Here is a 16,736-nt window from a genome sequence, read left to right on the forward strand (position 1 = left end):
AAAGATACTGGCTGTGGCTCTCTGTGTTCACCATAACAGCTCTGACCACAGCTGACAGTGAGTATTTACTTCACTTATCCACTTCATTTCCTGCTTAATTTCTGGTGAATTTGTATGCACCAATTTGTTTATTTCCTGTGCTAATTCATGGTGGAAATGTTATGAAAGAAAAGACAACATTCAGGTACCAGCTGACGCGAACATAATGCAGTACGCCTCTCTGGCATTCTGTATTTAGATATCTCCTAAAATAAAAATAAATCTTTATTTGGTAACACTTTATTTGAAGGCGTATACATAACGCTGTCATAAGACTGTCATAAGACTGTCATTACACTGTCATGACACATGTCATGAACATTATGAATGGTTATGACTGTTGTCATAAAGTGTCATTCGGTAAATTATGTCACGTTTAATGACACATTGACATTGAATGAGATGTCTTTTTTATGACAACCTGACATAAGCTAAGACAAAATAACTTGTCGATGTCTTGGTAATGACAACCTGACATAAGCTAAGACAAAATAACTTGGTAATGACAACCTGACATAAGCTAAGACAAAATAACTTGGTAATGACAACCTGACATAAGCTAAGACAAAATAACTTGTCCGTGTCTTTGTAATGACAACCTGACATTAATGAAGACAAAATATCTTGGTTATGTCGACTTGACATTAACCAATAACATGACCTGTCATAAACATGTAATAGTAGGCTTAATAATCAAATGTAAAAAAACTATTTTGATTTATGTTGTAAGATTACATTAAACTGTCATATGTGGAAGGTTTTGATATTGACTGTCATGAGACCTTTATTATACTGTCATGAATGTTTCTGTTGGCCTGAAGTAAAGTGAAACAATTTGGACAGTTCGTTAACATGTCATGAAGCGTTATTACACAGTCTAATGCCTTTATAACAGGCTCATGAATGATTATTTTGACCTCAGGTAAAGTGAAACAATTTGGACAGTTCATTAACATGTCATGAAGCGTTATTACACTGTCTAATGCCTTTATAACATGCTCATGAATGATTATTTTGGCCTCAGGTAAAGTGAAACAATTTGTACATTTCATTAACATGTCATTAAGTGTTATTACACTGTCTAATTTTGACATTGACTGTCATGAAACCTTTATTATACTGTCATGAAGTATTGACTTTACCTCAAAGTGAAACAATTTGGACTTTTCAGTAAATATTATTACACTTAATTATACACACAACAGTGTTAACTGCAGTAGTATCCCCTTTATAGATGTAACATGAAGCATATCAGTATTACATGTGGAAAATACCTTAACAAAAGCAATATAAGTCAAGACAGTCTGTTGTATTTGCATTGAGACATTAAACAAAAAATATATACATACACTTAAAACAGAAATAAGAACTACTTTAAAATCAAATGCACTTTCCAGTCCTTAAATTAACAATCCAGAGATTGTATGTTATATAATATATGTTATAATGGCTGCTAAAAATCACCAGGAAGAGATCAGCTTAAACACAAAAGGAGGGCAAATGGCACTCAGCTTTTAAACATTGTAGGCATGTTAGCTTCAGCCACGGACGTAATTTGGGGGGGGGGACACAGGGGACATGTCCCCTGCACTTTTTCAAAAGGCCGTTTTGGTCCCCTGCACTTTTTACCGTCCAAAAATAATGTTGCGCTATAGTAAACAGAGACATGTCAAGCACTAGGACCAAGAGGAAAACCGCTCAAGCTGAAGCCTGTTTCCCTGAGTTTAGACCGCCCACAAGCTCCTCGATTGGCTCTGCCGTTTCTTGTGTGATTGGCCGTCCCCGCTGTCACTCCATCTTGCGCGCACACTCAGTACACCCAATACATCCATGATGAGTACACCAGTCTGCTAGTTGTCCAGAGGGGTATACTACGAAGCGAGATTAAGGGCTGAGCGAGGTCTGTTGAGTGAGTCTAAAGCCAGCATTTTCAGTATCACGAAAGGTTTATCAGTATTTTCCGCTGCTCTCAGTGTATAGCTCTTACCCCATGATATGAATATCAGGTTTCATTTACATTAATGTTTGAATCGTGTCCATGTGCGTGCGTGTGTGCGCGCGTGCGTGCGTTTGTGTGTATGTGTTTGGTAATTAGGCGCCGACATGTCTAAAAGAAGAAAAGTGGATATAAGAGACTTCTTTAGAAGTCAAAGTGTAAGTTACTCAAATAAATGCATTACACCCATAGATAGTAATTACACCCATCCTGCAACACCTTCACTGGCTCCCAATAAAGCAGCATATCCACTTCAAGATCCTCCTCATCAATTAGCTACAAAGATCTCAATAACCTTGTCAAGTGTCTTTGAGTTTTATTGAAAGTGCTGATAAATAAAATGCATTATTATCATCATTATTATTATTATTTTAACTGTAGAGCCCCAACAATGCAAATATTTTAAAAAGCTTATATTTAATGCCAAAGAGATACACTTATGTTCATGTACTATTTTATGTTGAAAGGCAGCAAAAATGAAAAAACACCAACAATGAAAGATTAGGGAAATTACAATGAAATAGATTACAAATGTGATTTTATATATCAAAACTCATGATAATTGTGAAATTAGAAGTTTTTTCCTCTATAACCATATCATCAAAATTGATGATTGTTGCACCCCAAATTGTCGCACTGTTCATGTTATGCATCAACATATTTTTGTCAGGTGACAGAAGGAGATACAGGAGGAGAGGCTAGAGGAGGGAGAGCAGGAGAGGCTGGAGGAGATGGAAGACAAGAGGGTGGAGGAGGTAGAGGAGGAGAAGCTGGAGGAGGTAGAGGAGGAGAAGCTGGAGGAGAAGAGGCAGGAGGAGGTAGAGGAGGAGAAGCTGGAGGAGATGGAGGAGAAGAGGCAGGAGGAGGAGAAGAGGCAGGAGGAGGTAGAGGAGGAGAAGCTGGAGGCTCACAGGTGAGGTTGAAAGAATAAACATATGTAAATCATGAGATTAAGCATTGTGACAAATGTTAGGGTGACGATAATCTGTATCAGAGCTTTCAAAGTTCAAACACGTGCATCTATATATTTTGTCAGATGAAAGAAGCAAACTGGACAGGTACAGTTTTATATTGAGGCCAGCGTACTAAAAAGTTGTCTAAATGTATTATGTTATTGGTAAGAAATAGTAGCGACTCAGTAGTGAGTTCATGAGCTGGGTCAGCAACTCACAGTAGGGAGGGAGTGACATAAACTAGTTTATTTGGCAATAATTTTCTACAGTATTGTAATTAATTAAATTATAAGTTGCTCATAGATATTCCACCTTTTGTTATGTTTATCTTAGCTGGATCAGCAGCAGCCAGGGGTCAGTGGATTTTTTCAGGGGTCAGTGAGTTTTATTAAAAATGTGTGTCCCCCCCACTTCTGAAATCAAAATTTCGTCCTTGGCTTCAGCATATAACTAGTGCAAACTTGTAAGTGAATACGGTGCTTAAACAGGCAGATTGCAGATCAGCAAATCATAGAGCTATTAGCACACACAATAATAACATAAATATACATTAGATCAGGTTGAAGTAAATAAAAGATACATAAAATAAAAGAGACTGTGTAGGCTTACTGCCCTGGCAGTGCGTAGTATGGAGCATGACAGCCAGCTAACATTTAAAAGCCCAATAAAGAATAAAAGACACAATGCTTGACTTCTCTTGTTTCTTCGTGAACCTTGTATTGGTAGGTTTTTCTTTGTAAAACTGTAACATAGACATGAAAAAATAAATCAATATACACACAGTACCAGACCTATACAGACAGTATCGCAGCCGTTAATAACATGCAAACTATATTATAACAGCGATCGGGACTGCATGTACATACTCACACACGGGTGATTCATTTAAACTCAGATAAACACGTTTCCATGTGGAATGATCGCTTACTGTGACTTGCTCACACATCTGACCGAGGGAGAAGAGAAAGGAAACTTACTAAACAGGCTCTCTGGCCGACTGACGTCACGGCCCTAACTGACTGCTATCCACACTGAACAAAACACATCTTAACACACTGTAAGAAATAACAACACTGTAACTTATGAACGTTGGGGCCTTTTCTACAATGGTCGCTACTCGCTACTGTCTGCCGTGGAATCAAAACAAACCCTCTAGTTGCGAATGCGCCATACAGAAGCAGACGGCAAACAGACAGGTCTGTCGGCCAATCAAATCGTTCGGTCCGAATAATATCATTGGTTGAAGTTTTCACAAAATATTATGAGATTGAAATCATTGTTTGTTTTTACTCCTGGTGGGTCTGTCTTGCATTTTAGAGTGTAATTACCTTATTAATACCATTTTAACCTAATCCAAAAAAAATGCAACAAAGGTAAGGGTAGCTTTAAAGTGGTGTTTTTTTATTATTATTATAGGCCAACAGGCCTTCTGTGATGCGATAACCAATAATTCATTAATGTTATTATTAGTCTACTTGCTTGATTTCTTTTAAAATAGCCTACAGAGACACTTGGAGACACATGTGGACATTTATTTACTGCAAATTGCGGCCTTTCGCGCGGATATGACCATACACAAGCACACATCGTGCTTGCTAGCTCAACGATAATTCTGTTTAAGCTATAAGGTATCTTTAGTCTCTCTTCACTTCACTGCATTGCTTGTGATCAGACCCTGGTCTTCTTGAAGTGTGAAAGTGGGCAATCGCCTGTTTTTAGTAGTTGGACCCGGGATGTCATATTTGTGACTATACCATCTTCATCACTTTTTGAACTGAAGGTCACCATTGAATTGTATATCTGGGAATTGTATGTTTCTTTTAACAATTGCAGTGCCCATTATCACTTCTCTTATCTTGTTTTCAGGGGCAATGATCAGTGGAGTGACGTATCTAACTGGATCCATGATAAGAAGAATTGATCTAAACATCAAACAATTGCCGCTCATTTATTGCCATGCCTGTATGCAGTGAAACCAAATGTTGAAGTTACTGGGCCATCAGACGTCATCAGAACTAATTAATAAACAGCTCAGTAGTGTATACCAAGTTGGCTATATCTATTTCTGACACTTAATGTTTCCTAGAGAGAAACAATAATTGAGTGACTCTTTGAAAGAACTCCCACTGTAAGAGCATTTTAGTTGAGGTGCTCCTATCAAATCATGAGGCCAAGAAGCCCACTGCTCCTGGCACTGAAGCTCAGTGTGGTACTTGGATCACTATGGACACTTTTCCTGCTAAGTGGGCCCACAATAGACTTCAATCCCACATACATTCTCAGGTACAGGTGGTTGGAGTATACAGGTGATGATGGTAGCCCGGAGTCAGTGTGCAACTGCACAGCAATCCAGCAGGGAGACGAGGAGACACTGGAGCAGACCAAATTACTGACTATCACTAAAGACTTCCGAAAAAGTATCCAGATCCCAGACGAATATTATATTAATGCAACCCAAGACTGCAGGTGTGTTGCTTTAAACCAGTGGTTCTCAACCTTTTTGGAGCAAACGCCCCCCTAACCTTACCGAGATACTCTAGCCCCCCCCCCCCCCAAAAAAAAACAAAAACAAAAAAAAAACACAAACACACACACACACACACAATTAAGAATATGTTTTGGCTACATCCTCTATCAACAATAAAACATATTTTCTGTGCTGTTTTGGTTTCTTATAAGAATTATTTAAAAAAATTCCCAATATGAGCCTGTTCTATGATAGGCAGATTTAACCCACTGTCAGGTGGCTGGTTGCATAAAAAGAAAAAACACTATCAGCATTGGTTGTAATCTATTTTTTCTTTTTAATCAATAGAAACATGTGTCTTTAACATGGTTCTGCTTGTGTGTTAGTTAACTCCATGCTTTGGCTGATTACTCTGTGTTTTCTCCACCTCAGAGACAATAGTTAGTTTAAGTTTGAATCTCGCTGCGCTAGCATTAGCAATATCAGTAAACGTCATTATACCAGTCTGTGATTGGCTGATTCCTCTGCCGCTAAGGCTTTGATTGGCTGGTTGTTCTGACTCAAAGACCTCTGATTGGCTGTCTGCAGAGCCTTCTCTTTTCTAAGGCTGTGACTAGTGGTGTAGTCTAGTTTTTTGTAGTGGGTATACTGTGATGATTCCCTCCTAGCCTCTTCTTGAATATGCAGCATAGCATTTACACATTAAACATATGGCTTACACCGTGGCTAGTTTACAATTTTGTTGTTTCTGCATTAGGTGCAGCAAAGGCAAAAACATTTGACACCTTAGCCTGCCTTTAGAAACACAGAGCTTAGGATTTCTATTCCCAAATAAAATTGGGGGGATATGGGGGTCTCCCCCAGATTTTTTTTTATATTAAAATACATTGTTTCCCGCCTTCTGATGACTCTACAATAGAAAAACACAAAAATCAGTAAGTCCCGACTCTTCCAGGGAGATTTTTTTTACCTATTTAAAGTGAAATGCATGAATCTGGTGCACTTTGAGAGGACAATGACTGGTCGGATGAATAAGAAGCTTTTGAAGAAAGACATGGATTTTCCATAACAATATTAATTTAAAATAAAATATTATGCAGGGTCCTCTGGGATGGGCTTGGTGCTCTTTTTCTTTTATGGGACATATTTCTCTGTAATATAAGGAATGCAATTTAATGCAGTCAGAGGAATGAAGCAGAAGAACTCTGTTGTCCAGCTATATCTTTTTTCCACAGATGAGGCTGAATAGACTATACACAGTGCATGGGCAACTGAGGGCAGCCCCATTTCCAAATGTTTTTTTAAATAAACTCTCGCTCTGGTTTTCTTTCATGTTACCTACTCAGTGCATGAGTTGACGTGGTGAATCAATCAAGCCACCTAAGCCTATGATAATTGACCGTTGTGTTTGTTTTTATCGTCTTTCTTTCATGACATAAACTGCACTGATGATCCGATCTTGAAGTGCTCGCAAAAGTTAATATGAATTTCAAACGGGTTATGCAAACTGAGAATATTACTTTTTCCTCACTGGGAGAAAATAAGTCCCTGCGCGCTTTTGGTGTGCTCCGACAGCACCGTGCGCGTCTCCCGAGGGGACTACTGAGCTGAATGTTGTGTCGCGCTGCCAGTATTTTCGGGTTGGACATCGCCCTTTCTTTCCGCAATGAAACGGGCCGTGGGGTAATGCCTGGTCCCGCTTATCTATTATAAGTCCGTTGCGACTTCCACAGGGACACAGCGCACAGGTTGAATTTATGAATGAAAGTATGACAGTTAAGTTCTGTCACTATCGAAATTGTTACGTATCATTTCGCATTTCTTAGTGGGCATACGGAAATGCTGGAGCTTTCTTAGTGGGTATACTGCGTATACCTGCGTATCACGTAGACTACACCACTGGCTGTGACAGTCAGCAGACCGCAGAACATTGTAGAGAATAGTTAAAAAGAGGTCGAGGGGTTAGAAACATGAAAAGTTAAAATAGGCTGTTTATTTCAGGTAACCTATTTTTGCAGTCAAAATATTTATAAGATTTTTAAGAAAGTTTAAAATATATTTATTAAAAAAGCTCTCGTGTCCCAGCCTGGTCCCAGCGCCCCCCTAGGTTGTACGAACGCCCCCCAGGGGGCGGTACCGCCCCCGTTGAGAAACCCTGCTTTAAACTATAGTAATTGTACAACTATAAGCCATTGTTTTTAAATGAACTTAATTGAATCATTCTGAGGAAAACAAAAATTAAGCAGCATACATTCCCTGTGGTATTTTCTAAATGTTGTGTATTTACAGGAACTTCAAGTTAAGCAGGAAGTACTTAACTTTCCCGTTAAGCCAAGAAGAAGAGGACTTCCCTCTTGCATACTCTATAGTTGTGCATCAAAAGGTATGAAAATTAGAATTAATTAAATTACCTTTTAAAAAACATACTAGGTCTAAACAATTAACTTAATATTTCCTATATGCAGTATCAATATTCTGGTATGATATAAATATCTTATACAAACGGTATTACATTTTTTCTTTTCATATTTTATAGGTGCAGAACTTTGAACGACTGCTACGAGCCATCTATGCACCCCAAAATATTTATTGCATCCATGTGGACAATAAATCAGAGGGCTCAGTCATCTCTGCCATTGAAGCCATTACTTCCTGTTTCCCAAATGTCTTCTTAGTCAGCAAACGTGTGACAGTGGTCTATGCTGCCTGGCCACGTGTTCAGGCTGACCTTAACTGTATGGCTGATCTCTACAATGCCAGCACAAAATGGAAATACTTCATCAACCTTTGTGGCCAGGATTTTCCTCTTAAAACCAACTTGGAGATTGTAAGGGCGTTGCGTTACCTGAGGGGCGGCAACAGCATGGAGTCTGAAAGAATGCCTGAAAATAAGAAGTATAGGTTTACAAATTCTTTCGAGGTGGTTAATGGGAATCTTGAGGTAAGGTTAAGAGATAGGTATTATGTATTAAATGGTGATATCTATTATTTGCACAGTTAGTTTGACATGAAAAAACCTTCTATTCAGATTGACCGTGGTCAACATTAATCACTAATTCCATATCTCAACTGTTTTAGTTTAGTTTATTTATTTAGCACACATTAACAATTAATGGTGCAAGGAGGGAACGAAGCCCAATGGGCTTGTACAGAGTTCCACCCCTATCAATAATCACAATGAAATCATATTCAGGCTAACAAATAAACTCTAGAAATTAAGGAGACAAGGTACATAAATACTCAAAATAATCAAAAATAGATGGAAAAAAAAAATTTGATAAATACATGTCAAAGATAATGAAAAAATTAGAAAGAAAAAGAAAAAAACAAAGGAGAAGACAGGAGGTTATTAGAAGATTCACAAAAAGATAAGATGTTTTTTAAGCTGCTTTTTAAAGAGTGAGTGGGATGATATGGATCTTAAAAGAGGAGGTAAGACATTCCATAAAGCCGGGCCTCTATAATATATACTAAATTGATGATGTGATGTGCGGGAAAAGGGTAAAGATAAGTTGTTATTGGTGCTCTGTCTAGTGCGATGTGAATGTACGTTAAATGAATAAGTAAACAAAGTCTGAAAGCTTTCCGGGAGATCTTGGTTTCTGTAAATAAACTTGTGAATGAATAAACATATGAGATAGATATTCAATTTGTGAATTGGAAATATATAAAAATTAATAAAAAGTGGTGCTGACGGAGCATATCTGTTTGAATGTGAGATGAATCTTAAAAATCGCTTCTGAATAATACATAATTTTTTGAGATGGTTGGGATATGATGCTGCCCAGACCAGATTACAGTAGTTCAGGAAAGGAAACAAAAAACTATAATATAAAGTTAAATGGGCAGAAGGATGAATTAAAGGACAAACTTTCCTTAATATGCCCATCATCTTTGTGGACCTTTTGCAAACCAGGTCTATGTGATTTGACCAATTAAGTCTTTCGTCAACTAGAATTCCCAAAAATTTAGTAGCCTTTACTTGTATAATTTCAGATCCGTTAATAAGTACTTTTGCTTGTTCTTTGGGGTAAGACTTGTTTATGTTGCAAAAGATCACAAAGTTACATTTCTTCACATTAAGTGTTAATTTATTAATTTGAAACCATTTGGCAATAGAGCATAATTCATCATTCACACAGTCAATCAAATAATTAAAATCAATATGAGTTGCTATGAGATTAGTGTCATCAGCAAATAATACAGGAAAAAGATGTTTGCAAGACATGGCTAAATCGTTTATATAGATCAAAAATAATAAAGGGCCCAGTATTGAGCCCTGTGGCACCCCATGTATAATTCTGGACTTGGTAGAAGAATAGCCATTAAGCGACACATACTGTTCTCTGTTAGTTAAGTAATTCTTAAACCAGTTCAGGGCAATATCCTCCACTCCATATCTATTTAATTTGCTTATCAGAATACTGTGGTTAACCGTATCGAACGCTTTACTTAAATCCAAAAATATCCCAATGGCAAACTCACCATTGTCCATAGCTGTTGAAATTATATTAGTTATCTGGAGTAATGCATGCTCTGTTGAATGTTTTTTACGAAATCCATACTGGTGAGCATATAGGATCCTATTATCAGTTAAGTGCTTGGATATTCTTGCATAAACTAATTTCTCCAATAATTTAGAGATGCAAGGCAGGATTGATATAGGTCTATAGTTCCCGAAATCATCAGTAGCACCTGTTTTGAAAATAGGGATAACTTTAGCAATTTTAAGATGGAGGGGAATAATTCCAGATTGGAGTGATAAAGAAAGAATATGGGTTAGCGGTTGAATTAAATGATCAGTGGTTTCTTTTAACAAAATGCTCTTTATGCCATCATGACCTGGGGCTGAATTCTTTAATTCCATGATGATATTATGGACTTCCTGTGTAGTTGGAGGTACAAAGGTATTGAGAGGAGGATATTGCCCCTTAATCAAGTTACAAGGGTTCTCATTTGTACCCAAGATACTTGATGCCAGATCACAGCCAACATTAACAAAAAAATTATTAAAGCCATCAGCTATTTCGTTAGGGTTTGAGAGAATTCTCTCTTTCCCACGCATCTCTACAGGTGCAGTTACTTCTGATTTCTTGTGATTCAACAAATGATTAATGAGGTTCCAGGTTGACTTGATATCGTTTGAAGCTTGAGTGAATTTTACTGCATAATAATTTTTTTTTGCTTTCCTTATATCAGCTATAAATTTGTTTTTATATTTCTTATACATTTCTATGCTAGAAGGGGTGGAGTTCGTAATAGCTTTCCTATAGAGTTTATTTTTTTTACGGGAGCGTTTCTTCAGATCTTCAGTAATCCAAGGTCTCCCTTTAGAATAATTAGTTTTAGATTTAGGGCTGATCAAGGGAAAAGATGATTCTAGAGCAGAATTAATAAGTACTATGAATAGGTGGTATGCTGCAACAACATCATTTAGCCCAAGAACCTCATCCCAGGAGACATACCTGATGGCTGTTTTGAAAGATTCCAGATTATTTCTAGTGAATTTACGAAATTTAAATTGGCCACAAGTGGAATCAATACCTTTAGAGTTAGGAGGATCAATAGCATGAACAATCTGGAATACAGGAAGATGATCTGAAATATCACACATCAATAAACCCGAAGTGATTTCATAATCAAGAGAATTAAAAAGAATGTTGTCGATTAAAGATTCTGATGATCTAGTAATACGAGATGGCTTGGTAATTAAAGGATAGAAATGTACAGAGTAAAGTGTGTTCAGAAAGACTGTCGTGGATACCAGATCATCTCTGAGCAAGTTAATATTGAAATCACCCAATAATGCACATAATTTATTTTCCTTGTTAATGATTTCTAAAGTAGAATACAATGCGTCATTAAACGTATTTATATCTGAATCAGGTGGTCTATAAATACAGCCGACTATAATGCTTTTTTTACCTAATGCAATGTCAATAAATACAGTTTCCACAAGTGTCGTATCAAACTCAACACTCAAATCCTTTCTTGTGATGAAATTATAAGCATTAGAGACGTACAAAGAAACTCCTCCTCCTGTTCTGTTGTTTCTGCAGGAGTGAGTGGAATTATAGTTCAACAAAGGATAAAGACTGATAATATCATCGTTTAACCATGTTTCAGAAAAAGCTAAAACAGAAAATGAGTGTAACAGTGTTGATAAATATACTTTCAAACAATCATAGTTTTTAGACAGACTGCGGATATTCAAATGAAGAGTAGAAAATAAATATTTGTCCCCCTCATGAAACATACTATTGAGCTGTAATTCGGTGAAATAATCACACGACAGTTTGGCAGTATTTGAGGCATTATAAATCATATCAGGATTAAAAAAAGTCTCATAAATTCCATCATTGTCCGTATTAAGCTCAAATGGGTTGAATGCATGAGAGAATGTTGCGGCGTTTAAAGGAGTTAAGTCAGTAGAGGACATAGAGTAGGACAAGTTTCATACCTGTGGGTCGAGACTCTTGAGTGACAAGGAAAACTTTTGGCCAGACACTGGTGAAGACACGGTCCATAACATTTTAATAAAATATAATGGATCCTTACGGTGATCGCGGGAGTAGGCCAGCTGCAGTGACAGACGGGAAAACAAAAGACGCCACCTCCTTTTAACCTGCCGATTATGTCAGGAGGTGCCTACATTGTGGTTAACCGAGGCTACATCCGCAGCGTTTTGGAGGACCACAGAATACTGACACTGATCGAATGGTCCAAAGACACCTATAGTCCTGATGAGTTTCTCTGGGCAACCATTCAACGGGTCCCTGGTGTTCCTGGCTCAAATTGGCTCAACGCCAAGTACGACATGTCAGACGTTAATGCAATTGCACGGCTGGTGAAGTGGCATTGGCATGAGGGGTCACGGGGTTCACTGGAGGCGGTGTACCCAAAATGCGAAGGCAACCATGTCAGGGCAATATGTGTGTATGGGGTTGGAGACTTGCAGTGGATGCTTACACAGCATCACCTCTTTGCAAATAAGTTTGACATATACACAGATCCCGTCGCTATCTACTGCTTGGAGAAGTACCTGAGACAAAAGGCACTGGCTGATTTGCATTAGATTTTTCATAGAATTTAGGTTGTTCTTAGTTTTGACTCCAGTACATTTCCAGGGAGCTTGTGAGTACTTGTTACTTTCAGGCTAAGGCTTACTGTCACCTGGTGATTTTTTTTATTTTGTTAAATGCAATTGGCCACACCCGTAGGAGTCAGACTGGACAATCAAAAATGTTTAACTGTCTGTCTACTAAGTGTCTTACTGTCACTTGCTTTTTAAATGTTAACTTGGTTATTATTATATTTTGCATCCATGCTGATGCTTTTGATATTATTATTTGCACTATTCGGTTGCTGCTGCAGTCAATAAAAGAAAGATCCATAAAATAATAAATCAGTGAAAAAAATAGTCATTTAAAAACAGCATTTCTGACTGCATGTTCAGCATGCACATTTGACATGGTGCTGCTGTGAAAGGCACGGTTTTCAAGTGGCGTTTAAAAATGCAAACAGAGCCTGCCTCTCTTACAGTATATCTTTGGGAAGACTGTGTTGTTTTATCCTCATTTACTTTAAGAAAGTTGTTATTCATTCAATTATTCATTGCAGAAAGGCAGGCGATGAGGGAGCTCAAAGTATCTACAACATTCAGCTCAATATGTACACAACAGACTGTCCTGTACATACAGGATTCATTGGTATTAAATTTGACATTATTAGGTGACCATGAGTGAGTTTTTATTTTTTATAAACTTATCTGGGTCAAAACAACTGTGTTGGCGTTGTTCTTTTCATTACAAGTATCCAATGTGAAACATGTGCGTTGTGGTGTATGAAATAGCATACCTTTTGAAAAGATTGTTGAGGAGGAACATATCTTTAATGAAGTAAAACTTTTATTTAACAGCAAATGAAAACATTGCAAGCCACAAACAGATGTATACAAATATAAGAAAAAGCAAATAAAAGTGGATATTCCCCAACATGAACAGTAGGCCTGCTCCATACAGTACCTTCCTAACCATTACTCAACATACAAAATTTCTTCCTCACTCCCCAATAATATGTCACACACACACACACACACACACACACACACACACACACACACACACACAGATCAGAGCAATCTCAAACTGTATCAACTAAAGGCATGCAGGACTTCTTGCAGCTTCTTGGCTGCCTTACTATGATATGATGTTACACATATGTTCACAGTGATGTGCTGTGTTTATAGAACAGCCCACTTCCAGCTTTTTTTACAATGAGGTGTTGAGTGAGATGTGACTTATAGTGTATAAACTCGCTATTACAAGCCAAACAAGCTTGTGCAGTATGATGCTGCTTTGCATGTGGAGGCCAGGGAACACAGATTTGTGAACAGACAGGATATAATACAGTCTTTGTTTGAATGTATTTGGTTATTAGATGAAAGAGTCATGAGCCTTCAGAGAATCCACACTCATTATCATTGGTTAAAAAAGGTAGACATGGCAACTGACAGCATATTAATACATTGATACATGATACAGCAAGATAGTAATTCTTCCAAAGTGAAGTCAAAGAAAACAAAAGCTATCCGATAGGGAACACAATCAAGTGCTGTTTAATGTACAGTAGTTCAGGATCAAACATCTTCCCTTCAGCACAATGAAAGTCTCTGCACTGTAAATACAGTATTACAATCAGCGCCCTCAAGTTGGTACTTTCCGCAATGAACAAACTGCCTGATATGAAGTACCACACCTTCCTCTTTGCCAACCCACTGCTAGTTGTTGGTGTAACAACTAAGCGCCGCACACATTATGCTTCAGGCTGGCCTATACTCCGGAATGCTGCTGCATAGTGCAAGGAGAAGCAGTCAGGCATCTTGTAATTGTCTCAAACTATAAGAAGAAAATGGATGAAATGAAGATGGACTACGAAGAGGAGGCCAGAGAAAAAGCCGAAGAATTCAATGACTTCGCAAATACATACAACAAGGACTTCGAAGCGTTGATAGAGAAGCACATGGAGGAAATACATAACTTACAAAGTCTCTCCGAGCAAAATGAAAAAAAATTTAAAGAAGAAATTGAGAAGATGAAGAAGAAGCACGAACAAGATACAAAGGAACTGGCGGAACTGGAGCACTCGAGGGAAAAGGACAAACAACACACAAAGGAGCTGAAAAAAAAGCATGAAGAACATGTAATGGAATTACAAAAGCTATACAAAGAGAAATGCATCATCCTCTAAATTTCGATCATAATGATGTTAGCAGATGGAACATGATTGGTCTGCTTTGCCTATAATTATATCGCTAGACCATGGAGGTGATGCAGTCAGGAGACTCGATGTTAGTCTCTGACAACTGATATACGATTAAACTGTACATGAGCATGTTCAACAGAGTCTATTGACACCATTAAGAACCATTTAAGATATCTGATCAAATGTGCGTAAGTGGTTTTGCGATTCCTTCAATGACATGTTTAACTATTCTCATGTCAATGTCATTATAGTCGGTAGAAGTCTTGTTTTTACAATTATGAACAATCTCTATAATTTCACTCTCTTCCACTGCTTTTAGAAACATTGATTTTGGATTAATGTCTATTAAATCATAATTATTGTCTTCAGATCTCACAGATCCTGGGTCATTAATTTTTTCTGCCAAATTTGGTCCCACATTTACGAAGAATTTGTTAAAACCATCAACCACATCATCCATATTATCTATTGTATTTTCTTTCTCCATAAAATACTCAGGGTAACCTGTATTTTTTGATCCATTTCTAATAATACTATTTAGCACATTCCATAAACCTTTCATGTTGTTTTTGTTATTCTCTAGTATTTTATTATAGTATTCTTTCTTACATATCCTCATTATATTGGTTAATTTATTTCTATACTTTTTATACTTATTTTCTGCTTCTGCAGTTGGATTTTTCATACATTTTCTATACAGTGTATTTTTCTTTTTGCAGGCATTTTTCAAACCCTTATTGATCCACGGACTACACTCAAAAAAATAAGTTGTTGAATTTACTTAATACAGTTATGTCAACGTTTTCCACACAACTGAGTTAAGTTAGATATATTTGAAAATTATGATTAAAATGGAATCAACTCACTTGTGTGCAACCAACTTAACTAGGTTAAGTACATTCAACATAACATGGCTACATTTGCCTTAATTAACTGTGTTGAGTAATACCAACAAAGATAATCATTCTACTGACTTAACCCACTTACGTTAATATGACTCAACGTTATTAAGCAAGACTAACTTAACCTCACATTGTAGTTCCAACTTAACTTACATACACTGTAAGAAATTTCCCTGGAAAAAAACATTAATCAACTGGCAGCAGGGTTGCCATTTTAATACTGTTAAATGAACATTATTTTACTGTCACTAAAATTGACAGGATTATACTGTTAATGAAAAAAAGGGATGAATCTGGACTAAATGTTTGTTATGTTGCTGTTTGCACCGTGAGTGAAGGGGATGTTATATTTCATTGGGCAGATGTGTTTCATTCCATATGTAAGTTTACTATGTCCCCTATTTGTTCAAATGCTAAACACAGAGAGCAGCTTCTGTTTGTTACTTCAAGACACTTGTCACAATATATCAAGTTCAATGGAATGATTAATTTATATTGCAAATTGTCTCCTGAGTTGAACTAGGGATCTTGCTTAAGATTTCCACGAACCGTTTGTTATAACCAAAAATAACGGTTAGTTCACACAGAAATGTTTTATTTAAACAAAATGCATAGTGACGTAATGGAGTGAAACATCCCCTTTACTGAGGGTGCAAATAGCAACATACCAAACGTTTAGTCCAGTGCAAGTCATTGTGGGAAAGGGGGCGTCTCTACAATACACTTTGTTGTGCTTACTTGATTTATCGAAGGCAATCCGTTTCCTTCATTCTACTGAGTAAACATAACTTCAGACTAACTTGGTTTAATTATGTTAACTGCACTTTCGATTTCCAAGTAAATATAACTCAACTTTAAGTAAACTTAACCAGAGGATATAAAGTAAACAACACTTATTAGTTAAGATGTGGATGGATGAGGATTAATGAAGAAAATTGTATAAGCTTCACATGTGCAGGCAGCTCATGTCAAGTTGTCCCTTCTAAGTTTGATGGTAAATTAACAGCAAAGTTCAGTATTTTTGAAAAACATTACCATTCCGTAACATAACAGCAAAGGACTGTCATTTAACAGACTGCCTTTTATATTAACAGTTAAATGCTGTTTTTATAAAT

General features: G+C 37.1%; 1 protein-coding gene across 1 annotated transcript; it reads left to right on the plus strand.

Moving 5' to 3' along the window:
* Nucleotides 1-4,970: 4,970 nt before the first annotated feature.
* On the plus strand, nucleotides 4,971-12,530 carry LOC307257897 (beta-1,3-galactosyl-O-glycosyl-glycoprotein beta-1,6-N-acetylglucosaminyltransferase-like; the record flags this gene model as incomplete). The annotated part of the gene is made up of 4 exons (XM_080037259.1): nucleotides 4,971-5,454; nucleotides 7,745-7,838; nucleotides 7,992-8,396; nucleotides 12,048-12,530. The coding sequence occupies exons 1-4, from the start codon at nucleotides 5,153-5,155 to the stop codon at nucleotides 12,528-12,530; spliced, it is 1,284 nt and encodes a 427-aa protein (XP_079893385.1). The 5' UTR covers nucleotides 4,971-5,152.
* Between the last annotated feature and the right edge of the window lie 4,206 nt (nucleotides 12,531-16,736).

The sequence above is a fragment of the Ammodytes marinus genome (assembly GCF_949987685.1).
Source record: "Ammodytes marinus genome assembly, chromosome: 2".
In the NCBI taxonomy this organism is placed as follows: Eukaryota; Metazoa; Chordata; class Actinopteri; order Uranoscopiformes; family Ammodytidae; genus Ammodytes; species Ammodytes marinus.